The sequence below is a fragment of the Paroedura picta genome, chromosome 3 (genome assembly GCF_049243985.1).
Source record: "Paroedura picta isolate Pp20150507F chromosome 3, Ppicta_v3.0, whole genome shotgun sequence".
NCBI classification, from domain to species: domain Eukaryota; kingdom Metazoa; phylum Chordata; class Lepidosauria; order Squamata; family Gekkonidae; genus Paroedura; species Paroedura picta.
In genome coordinates this window covers 14,928,472-14,945,527 of record NC_135371.1, presented here as the reverse complement: position 1 = coordinate 14,945,527, position 17,056 = coordinate 14,928,472, and the positions used below count along the sequence as shown (strand labels likewise).

The following is a 17,056-nucleotide window of genomic DNA, read 5'->3' as shown; positions in this document are numbered from 1 at the left end:
TGAAGACTGCCAGTGAGGGGGAGCTCACCACCTCCTTTGGCAGCTGATCCAACTGCTGAACTACTCAATGAACCCCCCCCCCAATATCTAGCTGGTACTGTTCTACTTGTAGTTTAAACCCATTGCTACTAGTCCTGTCCCCTGCTGCCAACAGGAACCACACCCTGCGCTCCTCCAAGTGACAATCTTTCAGCTACTTAAAATCAGCAATCCTGTCCCCTCTCAACCTCCTCTTCTCCAGGTTGGACATTCCCAAGTCTTTCAGCCATTCCTCATAGGGCTTGTTCCACTGCCTCTCCTCTGCATCTTCTCTATTTTGTCCATGTCCTTTTTGAAGTGAGGCCTCCAGAACTGCAAACAGATGCAGTCTGACCAATGCGGTATACAGCGGGACTATGACATCTTGCACTTTTGATGCGATGCCCCTGTTGATACAGCCCAAGACTGCATGAACATTACAAGAACATTGAAAGTCACTCTGAGTCCCCACTGGGGAGAAAAGCAGGGTATAATGTCTAAAATAAATAACAGTAGGTGGTCACACATGTTGCTTTTTGAACCATATTGGAAGCACTGATAGCAGACCGTTCTTAAAAAAAAAGTGAACCGAAATCTATTGGGAGGGAAGGGGGCTCTAATACAGACACACGAGCCAAGAAAATGTAAAACTGCTCACCTTTCATGTCAGCTACTCAGTTTACTTTGACACATAAATGTTGCCTTTCCTTACACTGCAATGGGAGTTTCAGAGCATCCACACAACTTGGTCCCCCTAATTGTCCACTTTTGTTATCCCCTGCTTTGACATGAACTCTCCTAACCCTGGTTTGATGGAGCACCATAAAAAAAGAGCTCCAGACATACGGCTTAACATCTGGGAATCCTGAGGAGCTGGTAGATTGTGGCAGGAGCTCCTAATGCAGGGGTAGTCAAACTGCGGCCCTCCAGATGTCCATGGACTACAATTCCCAGGAGCCCCTGCCAGCATTCGCTGGCAGGGGCTTCTGGGAATTGTAGTCCATGGACATCTGGAGGGCCGCAGTTTGACTACCCCTGTCCTAATGCTACAGAGAACTTGCATCAGCTGCTTTTGCTTTCAAAGTCTCTAAGAGCCCTCCAGTGTTGGCAGGGAGAACAGCAGCAAGAGGATGGTGGGAGAAACTACTTTGCGGAAGCTCCATTGCCATGGTAAATGCTGTGGCACGAGAAGCTTCATCAGGCGGAAGCAAGCCAGGCCCGGCAATAACAAGGAAGTGAAGCGCTGGCTGGTTATTCGTTTTTAACAGGGCCGTATCTTTCGAACGGAAGAAGGATGAAGTGGGCAACCCATCAGCTCCACCTACCAAGGCCTGTTCAACTTAGAAGGTGGGCAAAGGATGCTTCGCGGGCCCCCTGCAAACTAGCTAAGCATTATTGAAACTCTGCCTTTTCGGCCTGGCTGAGAAAAAGGCAAAATAATGTCTTTAAGACTCCTTAAGTAGCTTGAGAGACCCTTGTGCACTTTGGCCATTGTCTGTCAAGACACACCAGAAGAAAACTTTACTTAGAAGAACTCTTTACTTATATTCCCAGTCATCTAAGGAGTTCATAGTCTGAGGAAGAGCGCTTGCACGCGAAAGCTCACGCCATGAATAAATCTTTGTTCAGAATCAGAATACCTTTATTGGCATAAATCTTTGTTGGTCTTAAAGGTGCCACTGGACTCTGGTTTTATTGTGCTTCTTCAGACCAACATGGCTACCGACTTGAATCTAAGACACAGCAGAGAAATGGACTTCTCGTCTGAAGGAAAAAGAGGCTCGAACAAGGCCAGACGGGGATCCTTGGGAGAGATGTACAGCCTGCCACTGCCGATGCCTTGAACTGGGCCTGGAGTGAAGACAAGCGCTACATGCCTTCAAAATTTTTCCCTAGGTGACTTCCTAACAAATATACGAAATCCTTTAGGGGGGTAACTTCTGGCCAAGCTAAGAAGGCCTGTTAAAGCAGGAAGAACCTGGGGCCTTGCCTGTGAGAACAGAGGAAACAGCAAGGAAAGTCTTTTTAAAAGTCACACAGGCAGCGTAACCGCTACTATCCAACTGGTGACTTGGTTCCTTTCAGTCGACAGTAGAGAATGACCGAAAATTCTCAAGTCCCATTCACTTGAGAGCTCTTCAGAAAGACAGAACGGAAGATTTTGCAGGCATTCTTTCCCGGGGCTGCGTCTTTCTCTCACTACAGAGAACTGCCAAAACACGGCACCGTTTCCAAGAAATGGGCCCTGTGAATAGTCGGATTCCCTAAGCAGGTTTGGTGCGCGTGGCTCTTTTCCCTTTGAGACTCACATGCTGTCTTTTCACTCAATCGCACCGACACGCCTCCCCAGTTGCCTCTTTGAAAAGTAACACAAGACGGACTCATCGGAGCTCGGGGGGGGGGGGGATATCGTTTTATTACTCAGATACATGATTTTTAGCCTCAGTTGCCCTTGAGCAGTACATACAGGGCAGGAAGCGCAAGGGCAAACACTGTGCACGAGAAAGCTGTGCTGTAGATGGAGTTCCTCTTCATCTGGGCTTCCAGTCTCCTCTCGGTGTTGCACAGCTCTAGAACCACATCCTGCACCTCCCAGGACTGACTGTTCCCTTCCACAGACGGGCCGAGCATTGCCTTTTCCCCGGGGGTGGGATGTGCTGCACTCTTTATGTTCAGTACCTCGGAAGCCACTTCCCCCAAACTCTTTTCCAGGTTGCTAAGCTGCTGTTGCAAATCTCCGAGCAACGCGTGCGCTTGTTTGGACTGGCTCAGCTGTTCTTTAAGGGACACTAAGAGCAGGTCCGTTTTTAGCGAGTAGCTCGGGCTGCCCTTGGCGGAGGGAGCGCCCTCCTTTGCTTCCTGCGACGTGACAGTCGCTACGTCCAGGATGCTCTTCAGGCTGGTGATGAGACCGCTGAGGTCCCTCTGTTGAGAGTCGTGGCTCGAGGCCTGTTCTCGGATGGCCTCCTGAAGGCTTATCGGTCCCTTCTGCGCTTCGAGGACCAAGGCCTTTAACTCCTGCAGCCTCACGCGGTTGACGTAGGTGGAGCCAAGGACCCCGATAATGGCCCCCAGCACTGAGCCGATAATGGACCAGTTCTTTGTTTTCTCCGCTCTCGTCCGCTCTTTCTCGTGGCTTTCCCTCACAGCGGCAGAGAAGAGAGAGAACATTTCTCGCTCGGCTTCCTCAGCGGTTAGGTAGGCGGATCGGAACCTCTTCTCTTCCTGTATTATCAAAGAACAGGGCATTAAAAGCTTGGAGGAGCCCAAAAAGGTCCATAAAAGTTTACAAGGCACCTTGGGATAGGCTGATGTTTGGAGCTGCCCCTTTTCAACAAGCCCTGTTCATGGGCCTTTACAGAATCATAGAGTTGGAAGGTACCTCATGGGTCATCAGGTTCAACCCCCTGCACGATGCGGGACACTCACAACCCTATCGCTCACCCACTGTAACCTGCCACCCCCTTGAACCTTCACAGAATCAGCCTCTCCGTCAGATGGCTATCCAGTTTAAAAATCTCCAAAGATGGAGAACCCACCACCTCCCAACGAAGCCTGTTCCACTGAGAAACCACTCTAACTGTCAGGAACTTCTTCCGGAGGTCTAGACGGAATTTCTTTTGAATTAATTTCATCCCATTGGTTCTGGTCCATCCCTCTGGGGCAAGAGAGAACAACTCTGCTCCATCCTCTGTATGGCAGCCTTTTAAATACTTGAAGATGGTTATCAGATCCCCTATCAATCGTCTCCTCTCCAGGCTAAACAGACCAAGCTCCCCCAGCCTTTCCTCATACGTCTTGGTCTCCAAACCCCTCACCATCTTTGTTTCCCTCCTCAGGACATGCTCCAGTTTGTCTACATCCCTCTTCAACGGTGGTGACCAAACCTGAACACGGCCCCACTTCAGGTATCTGGAGAAGTGAGCAGTAACACATGAAAGCTCATACCCTGCCACAAATTTTGTTAGTCTTTCAGGTGCTCCTGGAATCTACCTCACAGGGGTGTTCTGAGGATAAAACCGAAGGAGAGGAGAATGACGTAAGCCACTTCGGGTCCCCATTGGGGAGAAAGATGGGATATAAGTGAAGAAAACAGACAAACCCCAAGTTGCAGGAAGGTGACTGTGTGGGTACTTGAAGGAAGTGGCTAGCTGATTGGCTGAGTCATTTCACCTCTGGCAACAAGGAAAGAGCCTTGCCTACAGACGTGTTGGTGCTCTCCGGGAATATGAAACCTTGTCTATCCTAGGGAGGAACCATCTACTGGTTTTGCCTTCTGCCTCTCATTCTCAGGACTGAACTTTGTTTGCACAAGCCTTAACATGGATTAACACCCACCCACACACCCCATCCTATGCTGAAAGCGCACGCTGTCAGGATAAGGCCTGGCTAATCTTCATGGTGTTCACGGCTTCCGACACCACCTTTCATCAAACCGTAGCTAAAAGAGCATTTTCTCTCTTCCTTTTCCAGCGGGTGTTTTCCAGTAAACCATACCGGTCTGAGGCCAGCTGTATCATTGGGGGTGGGGAGGCTATACCAATAAACAGGAAGGCACCGATAGGCCTCTCCTAAATATTTTTACTCATGAGTAAGTTTCAGTGGGCTTTACCGCAGTTGTTATGAGGATGGTGATCTTATTTCGAGAAGATGCCAGGAGGGACAAATTCCTTCACCATTACCCCACGGGGCCCACGACTGCGAAAGTATGTATCTATCATTTCTGTCTCCGGTAGCCTTTTATTGCAAATACCTTTGGCTCATTCCTGCGACACAGTACGAGATCTCGTTTCCTTTCCAGCTGAAAGCCTGCAAATCCCCCTGAAAATTTACATTTTAAGCCTCTTGGTATGGGGATTTGACTCGCCTACGTGACAGAAAAGCCCAGGTGTCCACACTCCGAAGGCAGCCTTGCAGACTCACTGCCTTGGCTCCACATGAAGACAAGATTTCTCTCTAATAGATTGTTATCCAACTTCTTCTCCTAAGGAAGTTTGTGCGTCTCTCTTGCCAAGGAGGGGACTCCAATTTTCTCATCCCGGCAGGCAACAGAAAATTCCTGGAATGTTATTTGTTATTCAGGGAGGGTGGTCGATGGGGCCAGTTTTAACTGGGCCACAGAAAGTGAGCTCTGTACATGGAGAAATACAGTCTTAGGATTATGCACCTACTCCTCATGTTCAGTTTCGGGACTAATGTGGCGATCTCTGGGACTCATCTGTATGTCCCTATAAAGTCACTGTTTTTTTAGGTTTTTGGAAGGACCTGATGCTTACTCACACGTGCACACCCGCCCCCCCCCCACTGTGCCTACAGGCATACTAACAGGAGCACCAGGGTGACCTACCTTACAAGGTCATTGTGAGGATAACTATGTAGGTAAGTCAATTTGGATCACCATTGGGGAGAAAGTTGGGGTAGAAATGAAGTAAATAGGGTTACCCTATCTTGAAAAGCAAAAAAGAAGGACTATTTCCCAACTGACTACTTCAAACAAGAGATCACTATGACAAATCTAATTTTAAATACCCTTACTGTTTAAACTGTGATCAGTGCTACGAACTAGGAATATCTTCACCTTCCAACCCTAAAAGAGAACATTTTTGTCAGGTTTTTTTTGTGTTAGAAAGCCCAAAGGAGGATGGACCGCAAAAAATGGGGAACCTGATATCCCTGAATAAATAAATATTACACGCATGCAGCTCAGGATAATCTTGCTACTCTCCCAGTTTTTAAAGGTGGGTCTTGGATCTGGAAATGGAGACCCAGCAAAAATCTCTAGGCTTCAGGACCAGAGGCTTCAGTGCCCACTCCAGTTGCCTCTCTATGATGCTAGCCAAGTCACAATCACATAGATTAATGACCCAAATGAAAGCCTGCCTGCCACAGAATTTGGGGTCTGCAGACTGGATTGGTGTGCAGCAAACACACGCCCTCATTTACAGCACATTCGTCTCATCCCTGAAAGGAAAAGACTAAAGCTAAAACCTTCCCTGTTGTGCATGTGCTTAAGTTTCCAAGGAAGGTCTTCTCTAAAACTCCATGTCACGATTCAGACGTCTGTCTGGTGTTTTAGGTAGAAGGTTTTACTAGTATCTGAGAGATTGGGGTTCATATCCCTGCCCTGAGGTTCATTGGGTGGTCTTGGGCCCCATGCTCCCAGCATCACTTGCTTCACAATACGGTTTCTGAGGATAAAATGGGACAGGTGAGACTAAAAGGTACCCTGCATACAGGGCTGAGTATTAGGGTGGCCAACAACCTGGAGAGGGGGAAAATGCCCTGGCCCCTTAATAGAGGCACAATGGAATGTTACATCTCAGGTGATATTTACCTACATGCCAATTAAAGCTTCATCTTTCCATTTCTACTCATTAAGTGGCAGGGTGTTCTTTTCTTGAGGTTTGGGCAATCCTAGATCAAATCTGGCAAATATGGTGAACTTGGATGAGAATCCCTGAGAACAGGGCCTGCCTCTGTGCCCCTGCTCCCAAACCCCATGACAGAGAGAAACTATTCACAAATGATTAACAATTCATAAATTTCACACTGCTTTCAATGCCGTCGGCAAGGACCAGTTTTGTTGAAATCAGTGTGTATGAGATCAGCCTCGGTACCTTCGGAGTCTCCATGTGGAACAGATGCACAAATGCCTGAGCAAACAAATCTGTGCTGCTAGAGAGGCACTCCATCTGCTAACCTAGAAGGTAATGACAGCTAGGCTAATGAGATCACAACTCCCCCCCCCCTTGGGAATACAGGATACTTTTCTTGCTTGTAACGTGAAGCAGATATGGAAGCAAAGGGAATACTGGATTCTCTTTACGATAAATGCACAGGACGCATAAGGTTCCAGCCCCAACACACGCATTCGATCCATGCACACTGGGCAGGTTCTTTCCCTGGCATTCTCTGCTGCTAACTGGGTCACTGGGAAATGTTATTAAATCCAAACAGTTTTTTTAAAAAGTAAAGAACAAAGAACAAAAACAGCAAACCAGCTTAGTGTTTTGCAAGCCCACCAACCCAACCAGGCTGCAGCCTGCAGTCAGAGAGACAGGTAGAATGTGACTCGATGGGCTGGTGGGCCATGAAGACATTTGGCCCCAGGCTCTACTGTTGGTCTGAAGTAGCACAATAAAATCAGAGTCCGGTAGCACCTTTGAGACCAACAAAGATTTATTCAGGGCGTGAGCTTTCGAGCTCGAAAGCTCACGCCCTGAATAAATCTTTGTTGCTCTCAAAGGTGCTACCGGACTCTGCATTTTCAAGCAGCTGCTGCTAATTTTCTATGGAAAGCCCAAGGATCAGCACATGGATTTTGTGCCCAGTTGCATGGGGGACTGTGACTGCTGTTGAAAGGGAAATGAAGGCAAAAGCAGATTGGAATAACAGGGACTTGTTCCTAACACAGAGTTTTCTCTTGGACATGAAAAATGCCTTTCCATTCGGTGTGACCATCTATGAAGGGCCCTGGTCTGTCCCAACTCTCCGGAGTGTCAGCCTGAGGCCTTTTACACCACCTGCTGCCTGATCCCCTTAGCTGCAAAGCAGGTGCTTTGACCCACTGAGCTATGACCCTCTGAAGTACATCTTCAAAGAACACAATATAAGCTTATGGGATCCTGCTGCCAATAGGATGTGATGACGGCCTTTAGCTTAGAGGCCTTGAAAAGGGAAATCAGACATTCAGGCAGAAGATCATCTGTCCATGGCTCTTGGTCACGACAGGTAGATGAAACCCTCCCATGTCCACAGGTAGAGTGTCACTGAATTGCAGTTGGGGTGGGGGAGGAAAGACTGTTAATCTGGCACTTTGTTTGTGAGCTTCCTGTTGTCCACTGTTAGAAATATGAAGCTGGGCTTGAAATAGCATTGATCTGATCTGGCAGAACTCATTATGGTAAGAAAGAAAGCTGTTTCAGGCAGAAAATCCAGCTAAGACTCTTAGAGGGAGAGATTACATTTCCTGACAATCATTATGGTATGTTGAGTGTTTATCGTGAGAGATATTATGCAATCCAACCTGTATGGCAAGTTATACCTAACCACGGACCTAAGGAGCAGACCGATCTGGAATGGTGTGAGAACAAAAGGAAGAAAAAGATAACTTAACAGGATTGGATTCTTCCAGCTTGAGGTGAAACCAAATTGGATAAAGGGATTTTGCTCAAGCCTCACCCACCATCGAATTAAAACAAGCCTGCTTTGGGAAGAGAAGGAATGTGGGGCTAATTGAATATTTCTCCCTGAAGGACCACATTTGCTCAAGAGGGAGGGGGCAGGTGGTTAGCAGAAAGGCAGGGCAAGCGGGATCACACAATTGGTCAGACAGGTGAAAGACTGGATGCGGCCCAGGCAAATAGCTCAGTGTAAGCCTCTTTTCTCAAACTGTGCCACAGGATGGGACACAGGATGCATAATTCAAGAACATTTGGGGGGGGAGGGAAGCCAATCAGAGGCTCTTGCTTATAAGGTCTACCTGCCGCTTGTTGCCCTGCCTATGAAGGCAGGACAGGCTCAAGGCCATGTGTAACACAAGAAACACGAGCCACAAACTATTCTGAGTGCCTGCTTTGAAATATCCAGGATATTTTCACTGCCTAAAGAGGTGGGGTGAGCTCCCATCACTGGTGGTCCAAGTGATGGCTGGACAGGTACTCACCATGGATGTTTTAGGCTGATTCTGCATTGAGCAGGAGGTTGGGATCCCTGGAGGATGGTCCCTTCTGGCTCTAGGACTCTATGATTTTCTCTCCTGGGACACAAACACACCTGAAATTGCCTTATGCTGAGTCAAATGCTTGCTCTGAGTAGCAGCAGCTCTTTGGGCCTCAGGGAAAGGCTTTTCCCATCACTTGCTACCTGACTGTTTTAACGAGATCTGCCAGGGGTGGAAGCTGGGACCTGCTGCATGCAAAGTCGGAGATCTGACACAAAACTGTGGACCCTTTTTCCTCTCAGACACTGTATCCAGCATATGTACATGTGCACCACAGAAATTCCAGCAGGGAAGGCAGGACTGCGTACAACTTTCCATCACCAGAGAACCTAGTGACTAGACGTCACTGCAGCTCACTTCTCCTGATGCTCTACAGCAGGGGTAGTCAACCTGTGGTCCTCCAGATGTTCATGGACTACAATTCCCATGAGCCCCTGCCAGCATTTGCTGGCAGGGGCTCATGGGAATTGTAGTCCATGGACATCTGGAGGACCACAGGTTGACTACCCCTGCTCTACAGGCCTCGTCTCTTTCTCCACAATGGAAATGGTAAATTACTGATCGATTGATTGGCTCCTGCATCTTCCATGCCCACTTCTCTGAAGGGGCACGTCACTACTTTTGGGTTTCTTGAAGCCTGAATAATATTTCAGGGGTTCCTCCATGGTCAAAAAGTTGAAAAAGGCTTCCCTTCCCTTTCCTCTCCCCACAACAGGCACCCTCTGGGCTAGGTGAGGCTGAGAGAGCCCTGATATTACGGTTTGGTCAGAACAGCTTTATCAGTGCCGTGGCGAGCCCAAGGTCACCCAGCTGGCTGCATGTGGAGGAGCGGGGAATCGAACCCTTTTTCTCCAGATTAGAGGCCGCCACTCTTTCATCACCATGCCATGCTGGCTCTCGAGAAGAATAACTAAATCACTTCCACCAAGAATTGTTCATGTTCCGCTGTCCTTCCCACACCTTTCCAAACAGGACCATCACAGAGCCGTTTGGCCCAACACCCCCCAAAACTAGATGCTTCCTCTACAAATAATAACTCAAAGCAAAGGCAAATGTGAGGAACTGTGTCCTCGTATCCTGCCAAGTGCTCTTACCTGGAGTAACCTGTGCTCCAAGGTCGCTAGTTCCAGGTACTGACTATCATCTCGCGAGACTCTGTCTAGGCGGTCCCGGACATCTTTCAGTTTGGCCTGCTGGGACTCCCAGGTTTCACGGGCTTCTCGTACAATCCCCCGAGCGACCATAAACTTTTTCTCGGCCTGGAACAGGGTAGGTGAGGAAAAAGAATTTTCCCATTTAAACATCCATTAACAGGACCCACTGAAAACGATTCACAGATTCCTTTTCAGGAGCACAGGATGAAAATTAACTAGCAAAGGAAGAGCAAGTTTTGATTTTCTCCACACAGCCATTGGCTTGGCTCTCAGGGTCCCTTTATGCATGCATGTCCAGAAAGTTTTCAAGGACAAACTGGCCGTTCAACTTACAGTGAAATTTCCTGGTGGGCTGCTGGTGGCCCACTCCGAATGTCTGGCCTGCAAAAGTTGTACGGATTATTAATCAGCATTTTGATACCAACAATCTCTTGTGGTTGGCTAACTCATTGACGGAGCAGGCAGTGATTACCACTAGCTTACATGGCTTTAAAGGGGATTGGCCCAAATTCACTATTAGCCATAACAGCTTAAAGGGAAACTCCATGTCCAGAGGCAATAATACCTAGGGATGTCAGTGGCTGGGGGAGCAACAAAGGGCATTCACGGCTTGCTTGTGCACCTTCCAGGAGCATGCCTTGTGTTAAGCAGGGTGCTGGACCGGATGAACCACTGATCTAATCCAGTAGTGCTGCTCTTAATTTGTATTATGGTCTGGGGAACTGCTATGTTAGAGAGAAGATCACGTGTCATTTCAAAGGGAGCTTATTCTAGGCTTCTTCCTTCCTTCCTTCCTTCCTTCCTTCCTTCCTTCCTTCCTTCCTTCCTTCCTTCCTTCCTTCCTTCCTTCCTTCCTTCCTTCCTTCCTTCCTTCCTTCCTTCCTTCCTTCCTTCCTTCCTTCCTTCCTTCCTTCCTTCCTTCCTTCCTTCCTTCCTTCCTTCCTTCCTTCCTTCCTTCCTTCCTTCCTTCCTTCCTTCCTTCCTTCCTTCAAAAATGGACACGACAGTAGGAATTCTACTGTGAGATGCATGGCTCTCTTAAGAACCTAGTGAATCCACAATGACGTCCCCTGTCACCTTACAGAACCTACCCACCTTCAGAAGAAAAGGTGCCAGCAGAAAACACTGAACGTTGATAGTAGCCCAAGAAGCCCGAGAACCATGACCACTTCAGTAGTTCTGTCATTACCTCTGTCACGTTTCCCTGAGCCTCTCGGACTTCGTTGATTCCAACAAACTCCTCATATTTGTCCCACCAGTTTCGGCCGGCTGCAGAGATTCTCTGAAGGGAGTTCCTTCCCAAGACCTTCCCAGCTTCAGCCAAGCGATGGAGAAGGCTTGTAGCTACTTCTGTTGGAGTGTAAGCCTCAGGCCTCTTGGAAGCTGGTGAACAGTACAGTCGCGCTACATGAACATGTGTTCCTGGACTCCTCAAGGCTAACAAGTAACGGTGCTGCATATTGTGGCAGAAGAACAGCAGCAGTGCCATGATGCCTCATCGAACCTGAACATAGACCCGGTGCATTGTGGATGATGTCTGCAAAGACAGAGAAGCAAAGCTGTGAGAGCCATGATTCCGTGTGGAACTGGCTATCAAATCAAGTGTTTATTGGCATTATTATCCAAACATAGATAAATAAGTGTTAAATCAGTCAAGCTAAAACTCAAATTTGCCGTACATTTTTGGCATATCTGAACAAGGTTAAATAGAGAAATCCGGCAGTGGCTTCAGCTATCTGAGAATGTTGGTCACACAATAGATGTTGAAGCAGAGTCGTAGGTTTATGGATGTCTACTGCTCTCATTTGAGGTTTCATAAGATGGTCTATAAGGAGGGTGTGTGGCTCACAGCGCAACATGACGTGTTCCATGACCTCTGGATGTTTTAATGTGCAAGAGCAGATCCTTTCGGATCTTTTAGATACCGGCCCTTGGTCACAGCAATGTAAACTTCGTCTCAGAGAAGGTGATGTTAATGGAACTGGTTACCTAGGGAGATGGTGTGCTCTCTCCCTCACTGACAGCCTTCAAGTAGAGGCTGGACAAATATTTGTGAGAGATGCTGATCATTCACTGAGCAGGGGATTGGACTACATGGCCTTCATGGCCCCTAATATCTCTAGGTCATGTTAAAAATGCTTAGAGAAATCTCTTTATTCAACATAAACTGTACATTTACGTGAGTATCTAAAACAAACTTGCAGTATTTAATTTTTATTCTCAGGATCAGAGAAACTAGAATGGTTAGCAATTTCCAGAAAATCTGAAGCTACTGAAAGGTAAAGGTAACGGTATCCCCTGTGCAAGCACTGGGTCATGTCTGACCCTTGGGATGACGCCCTCTAGCGTTTTCATGGCAGACTCAATATGGGGTGGTTTGCCAGTGCCTTCCCCAGTCATTACCGTTTACCCCCCAGCAAGCTGGGTACTCATTTGACCGACCTCAGAAGGATGGAAGGCTGAGTCAACCTTGAGCCGGCTGCTGGGATTGAACTCCCAGCCTCATGGGCAGCCAGCTTCAGACAGCATGTCTACTGCCTTACCACTCTGCGCCACAAAAGGCCCTGAAGCTACTGAAAAGGTATGTTTTTTTTTTTGGCGGGGGGGGGGGAGTTTGGAAGAAATTTTTAGAACATACAGACAGTTCTAAGTTTATTCTATTACTTCAATATTTCTCAGCACACACAACTGTAATGTTCAGCATGTTTAGGAAATTTAAAAGTAGAAATGCATTCTCCAGGTAACATTACCAGATTGTGCAGTTCTAAAGAGAGAAATGCAAAATTTTCTGTTACTTTAGCACACGGACCTTAATTTTTGTCCTATAACTGGTAGGAAAAAATGTACAGTGAAAAAGAGGACACCAATGTTGTAACAACCAGAAGTGTCTTACTTGGGCAGAAACTGTTTTATACAGTCCCGCAATAGGACAATCAACAGTGCTGGGAGGCACATTTTTCCTACATTTGTCGGGCTTTTACATCTCCATTCCAAGCACACATAACTATTTGCTAAAGAAATACTTGCCCACAGCATCACCTATTAGAAGTTGAAGCAGAATCCTGGTCAAACATCCTGGACTGGGCTGAATCTAATGGGGGTCCCTTTCCAGGAAGGTCCATCTCATGTTCTACTGGCGACTCAGTTAAGGTATCCCCTGTGCAAGCACCGAGTCATGTCTGACCCTTGGGGTGACGCCCTCTAGCGTTTTCTTGGCAGACTCAATACAGGGTGGTTTGCCAGTGCCTTCCCCAGTCATTACCGTTTACCCCCCAGCAAGCTGGGTACTCATTTTACCGACCTTGGAAGGATGGAAGGCTGAGTCAACCTTGAGCCGGCTGCTGGGATTGAACTCCCAGCCTCATGGGCAAAGCTGTCAGACAGCTGCCTTACCACTCTGCGCCACAAGAGGCTCATGACTCAGTTAAACAATACCTCTATCTTAATGGTGAACCTTCCTGAATCTAGCTCCTGGTCCCTGGAAGCTGAACCTCCTTTATCTCACTGTAGCATCATTCTCCCCCCATGAGAGGTGTAGGGCTTCTTGAAGAAACCCTGCCAGACACTTGTGCAGCTTTATTCGCTGCATAACAGATAGAAAATCATTCATCAATTGCCAATTATTCGCTGGGAGGGGAGGGGGGCTTGAAAGAAGAACTGCCGCCCTTAATTATCTGCTGTTACCCATCCATTAAAGCAGAAGGAAAAGAAAAGTGGCGATCCTGTTCCCAACTCCCGTTACTAACAGCTTGCAAACTTGGAGGGGAGTGACTGCGGAACTCCACGACACTGCGTAGAACTCGGGCTGCGGCTTCCATATAGTATCCATTGCTCAGCTGCGTCTTTAACAACGGGTTCCCCGTTAGCCCCACATCTGCCCCTCAACACCCTCGCCCTCCTGCATTACATCGCTTCATTGCATGATACGCGAGAACTTCCCCTGAACCCTCCCTTGTCACTCACTCTTCTTCTTCCTCCAGCTTGTACAGAGGGCATTACTCAGGTCACGTGCGATAACAGCCTGGCAATCCCCAACCGGAAATGGAAACAAAGTCTGGGCGGAAATTGAAGCCCAGGTTCGCTTGCCGTTGGCGACGGCATTCATAGGGGAGGGAAGACTAGCGACGTAACTTCCGGTAATATTTGAAAGGCGGGAAACAAAATGGCGGCACAGTTTTTGAAATAAAAGACTGACGCTTCATGATTTTGGGGGGAAATGGTCTAAAAAGCGAGAAAAGATGCCATGCATTATAATCCTGCTCTGGGATGCCTACACTAAAAACCCTTTCGGAAGATTTAGCGAGGAAAGGAACCCATAGAGCACCGGAAGTGCGAGCGGTCGCGTCGGTCCCCATGGGGAACTTCCGGTGCGAACCTGGAGTCTGCGTCCCGTTTCCCAGAGAATGAGTCGCCATAGAGATGCGAGCGGGTAGAGCGGCACAGCCTCTGACGTCGGTAACGGCTTAGGACTTATCTTGTTTAAACCGGAAGCTTAGCTGTGCGTCGCTCTAGCCTTGCCCTCGCTCCCTCATCGAGCTGGTCTCATTTCCTCCCCTCTGCCTCCGCGGGAGCGCTGCTCTGGAGCTGCAGCTTCTGGCTGTTGTGGCGCTCGCTTCTCCCTCCTGCCCTCCGTCCCAGGAGCTCTTGGTGGCACCATCAGTGAAGGCCGCTGCAAGCCAGCCCTCCCTGCCATGTCGGGGCGAGACGGTAACGATGGGTGGGGTGGTTGGTGACATCATGGGGGTGGGCTTGGAGGGGCTGGCAGGCCGTCTTATAAGGGGTGAGGGGTCCAGAGGTCAAATCTTGGAGAAAAGGTGGAGTCAAAATGTGGAAGGTTTGGCTTAGTCAGGTTATGCGGCGGAATTAGGGGGTTGAAGTTGGGGTGCCAGCCTGCAGGTGGGACCTGGGGATCCCTCGGAATTACAGCTCGTCTGCAGACTACAAAGATCAGGCCCCCTGAAGAACATGGAGGGTGGACTTTGTGGCATTGTACCCCGCTGAGGACCCTGTCTCCCCCAGGCTTCATCCCCACATCTCTATGGGCCTCCTAACTTGGGTCTGGTAACACTGTGCTGCCAGTGGCTAGGGGGGACCTGGCAACCCTAGGTTGAAGGGGTGTGTGGGAAAATGAGTTGTGAACTTGGGTGAAAGGTTAGAGTCCACTGTATACTGTGGTAGTTTGCTTCCTACAGGAAATCATTCAAAATGTCAAAAAGTACAGTCCCGCCTCCTCAAGTCTCAAGTGGTAATGCCACCTCATTCTTAATCATATGTACACCAAGCTTAAGACTTCTTGGGGTGAGTGGGGTGAGCCTTTTGAGATGCAGAAAGGAAGTGCTTAAACCTGGCGTAGGTACATGACAGTGAGGGTTTATGTAGTTAGTTTACCCCATAATCTGATCTGTTCCCACTGTCTTCCTCTGCTATTACCACAGGTGGCAAGAAAAAGCCATTGAAGCAACCCAAAAAACAATCAAAGGAAATGGATGAGGTATGAATGGGCAAGGAGGTGTGGGGAGGAGGTGAACTGACCTAAAGGATGAACTTGCTCTAGAAGCTGTGTCATTCGGAAAGGCTTTTAATCCTTACCAACACTCCAGTTCAGATTAGCCTTGTGAGCCAAAAATAACCAGCTTCCGTTGCTTTTGTGGGATGCACATTCTGTGTGGGTCACCTGTCACTGCAGATTTCCCTAATGATAATATCGTGTGCTAGTGTTGACAGGTGTTCTTTGAAGGTGGGGGGCTCTGTCTCATTTTCTTTTGTATAAAAGGGACAGCTTTGTTTAGCAGAGTATGACTTTTGTAGTGGTTGATAGTGCATTTGTAATTGTGGTTTGACCTCAGGCTTGTTGATAAATGTCTTCCCAGGAAGACAAAGCTTTCAAGCAAAAGCAGAAGGAGGAGCAGAAGAAGCTGGAAGAGATGAAGGCAAAAGCGGCTGGGAAAGGCCCACTTAGTAAGTGATGTTCATCTGGACAAAGGAGGGATTATTTTGAGGATTATCGCGACTGCACAGATATAGAAGGAGGAGATGAAGGTTAGGTTAAGGGTGTGAAGGCAGGAGTTCATGCCGAAGCATATTCTAACTTGAGAATATCCAGTGCTTAATCGCGTACCTTTTATAGCAGACACATCCGAATAAGTGGCCACAGTGCTGTCCACCTAATTGTGCCTGATGTTTTGTAGCATGCTGGCATAGAATAAATTTGCTTTTCATTGTGGGTTGCCTTGATGTCGGCTTCCCCCAACCCTCCTATTGAATATCCATCCCTGATGTAATTCAGCTTGGGAGACATTGTTCCTAAATTCAAATGGGCAGGCATTGAGTTAATCGAGGAGAAAGTGCCAGATTGTGGGGTGTGGAATAAAGAAGGCCTTATTCCTTGTCCTCACTAATCCCTTTGAAGTGGGTATTTTGAGACTATACCTCTCTGCAGCCCTCAGTACAATTTTATGCACACTTATTGGGATATACGTTCCCTCACAAGCAGTAGTTCTTGTTTCTGAGCAACATACATAGGGTTCTGGCCCCCATTTGGTGGAACGAGCTCCTGGAGGAGATCAGAACTCAAACAGTTCTGCAGGGCCTGCAAAAAGGAGCTCTTCCGCCAGGTGTTTGGTTGAGACCAAACGTAATTAACAGCGACTGAAAGGCCCCTGCTCCCCCCATGCCCCCCCTCAGAGTTCCTCCAATATGCTCTGGACCTGTTTGTATTGTTGCACTGTTGTATTGTCTATATTGTTTATACTGTTACATTGTTATATGGTTACAACCATTAGTTATTATTGTAAAGTTATTCACATGTTTATAGACTGTTTTATGTATTGTTGTTTGTTCTTATGTAAACCGCCCGGAGCCTCTGGGGCAGGCGGTATATAAATATGATAGATAGATAGATAGATAGATAGATAGATAGATAGATAGATAGATAGATAGATAGATAGATAGATAGATAGATAGATAGATAGATAGATAGATAGATAGATAGATAGATAGATAGATAGATAGATAGATAGATAGATAGATAGATAGATAGATAAAATAAAGCATTAATAGAGATACAGAATAGTCTAGGCTGGTTGAAGCTTTAAAGATCAAAATTGGCACCTTTAGTTTTGGCTTAGAAGTTACATACTGTTTGAGCGTACGTCTGCTTCAT

General features: G+C 47.6%; 1 protein-coding gene and 1 long non-coding RNA gene across 3 annotated transcripts; one reads left to right on the top strand and one right to left on the bottom strand.

The window, feature by feature from the left end:
* Window positions 1–2,411: 2,411 nt before the first annotated feature.
* On the bottom strand, window positions 2,412–13,992 carry CCDC51 (coiled-coil domain containing 51). Of its 2 annotated transcripts, none has more exons than XM_077324817.1 (4): window positions 13,858–13,992; window positions 11,084–11,431; window positions 9,835–9,999; window positions 2,412–3,243 (listed from the first exon to the last, which is right to left on the bottom strand). In XM_077324817.1, exons 2-4 carry the CDS (start codon window positions 11,381–11,383, stop codon window positions 2,461–2,463), a joined length of 1,248 nt encoding a protein of 415 aa, XP_077180932.1. In that variant the 5' UTR covers window positions 11,384–11,431; window positions 13,858–13,992; the 3' UTR covers window positions 2,412–2,460. The 2 variants fall into 2 exon arrangements, with proteins under 2 accessions (XP_077180932.1, XP_077180933.1); XM_077324818.1 differs by lacking the exon at window positions 13,858–13,992 and adding an exon at window positions 13,641–13,775.
* A 150-nt stretch (window positions 13,993–14,142) lies between these two features.
* On the top strand, window positions 14,143–15,386 carry LOC143831654 (uncharacterized). The gene is made up of 2 exons (XR_013228934.1): window positions 14,143–14,601; window positions 15,330–15,386. It is a non-coding gene; the product is annotated as an uncharacterized LOC143831654 (long non-coding RNA).
* The last annotated feature ends 1,670 nt before the right edge of the window (window positions 15,387–17,056 follow it).

Excerpts from the sequence above, each read along its gene's own strand:
- CCDC51 (XM_077324817.1), bottom strand. The coding sequence starts at position 11,383 with ATGGCACTGCTGCTGTTCTTCTGCCACAATATGCAGCACCGTTACTTG. Across the intron at positions 10,000-11,083 it reads CTCAGGGAAACGTGACAGAG|GCCGAGAAAAAGTTTATGGT; the intron begins GTAATGACAGAA and ends ACCCTGTTCCAG. Across the intron at positions 3,244-9,834 it reads TGGAGCACAGGTTACTCCAG|GAAGAGAAGAGGTTCCGATC; the intron begins GTAAGAGCACTT and ends TTGATAATACAG.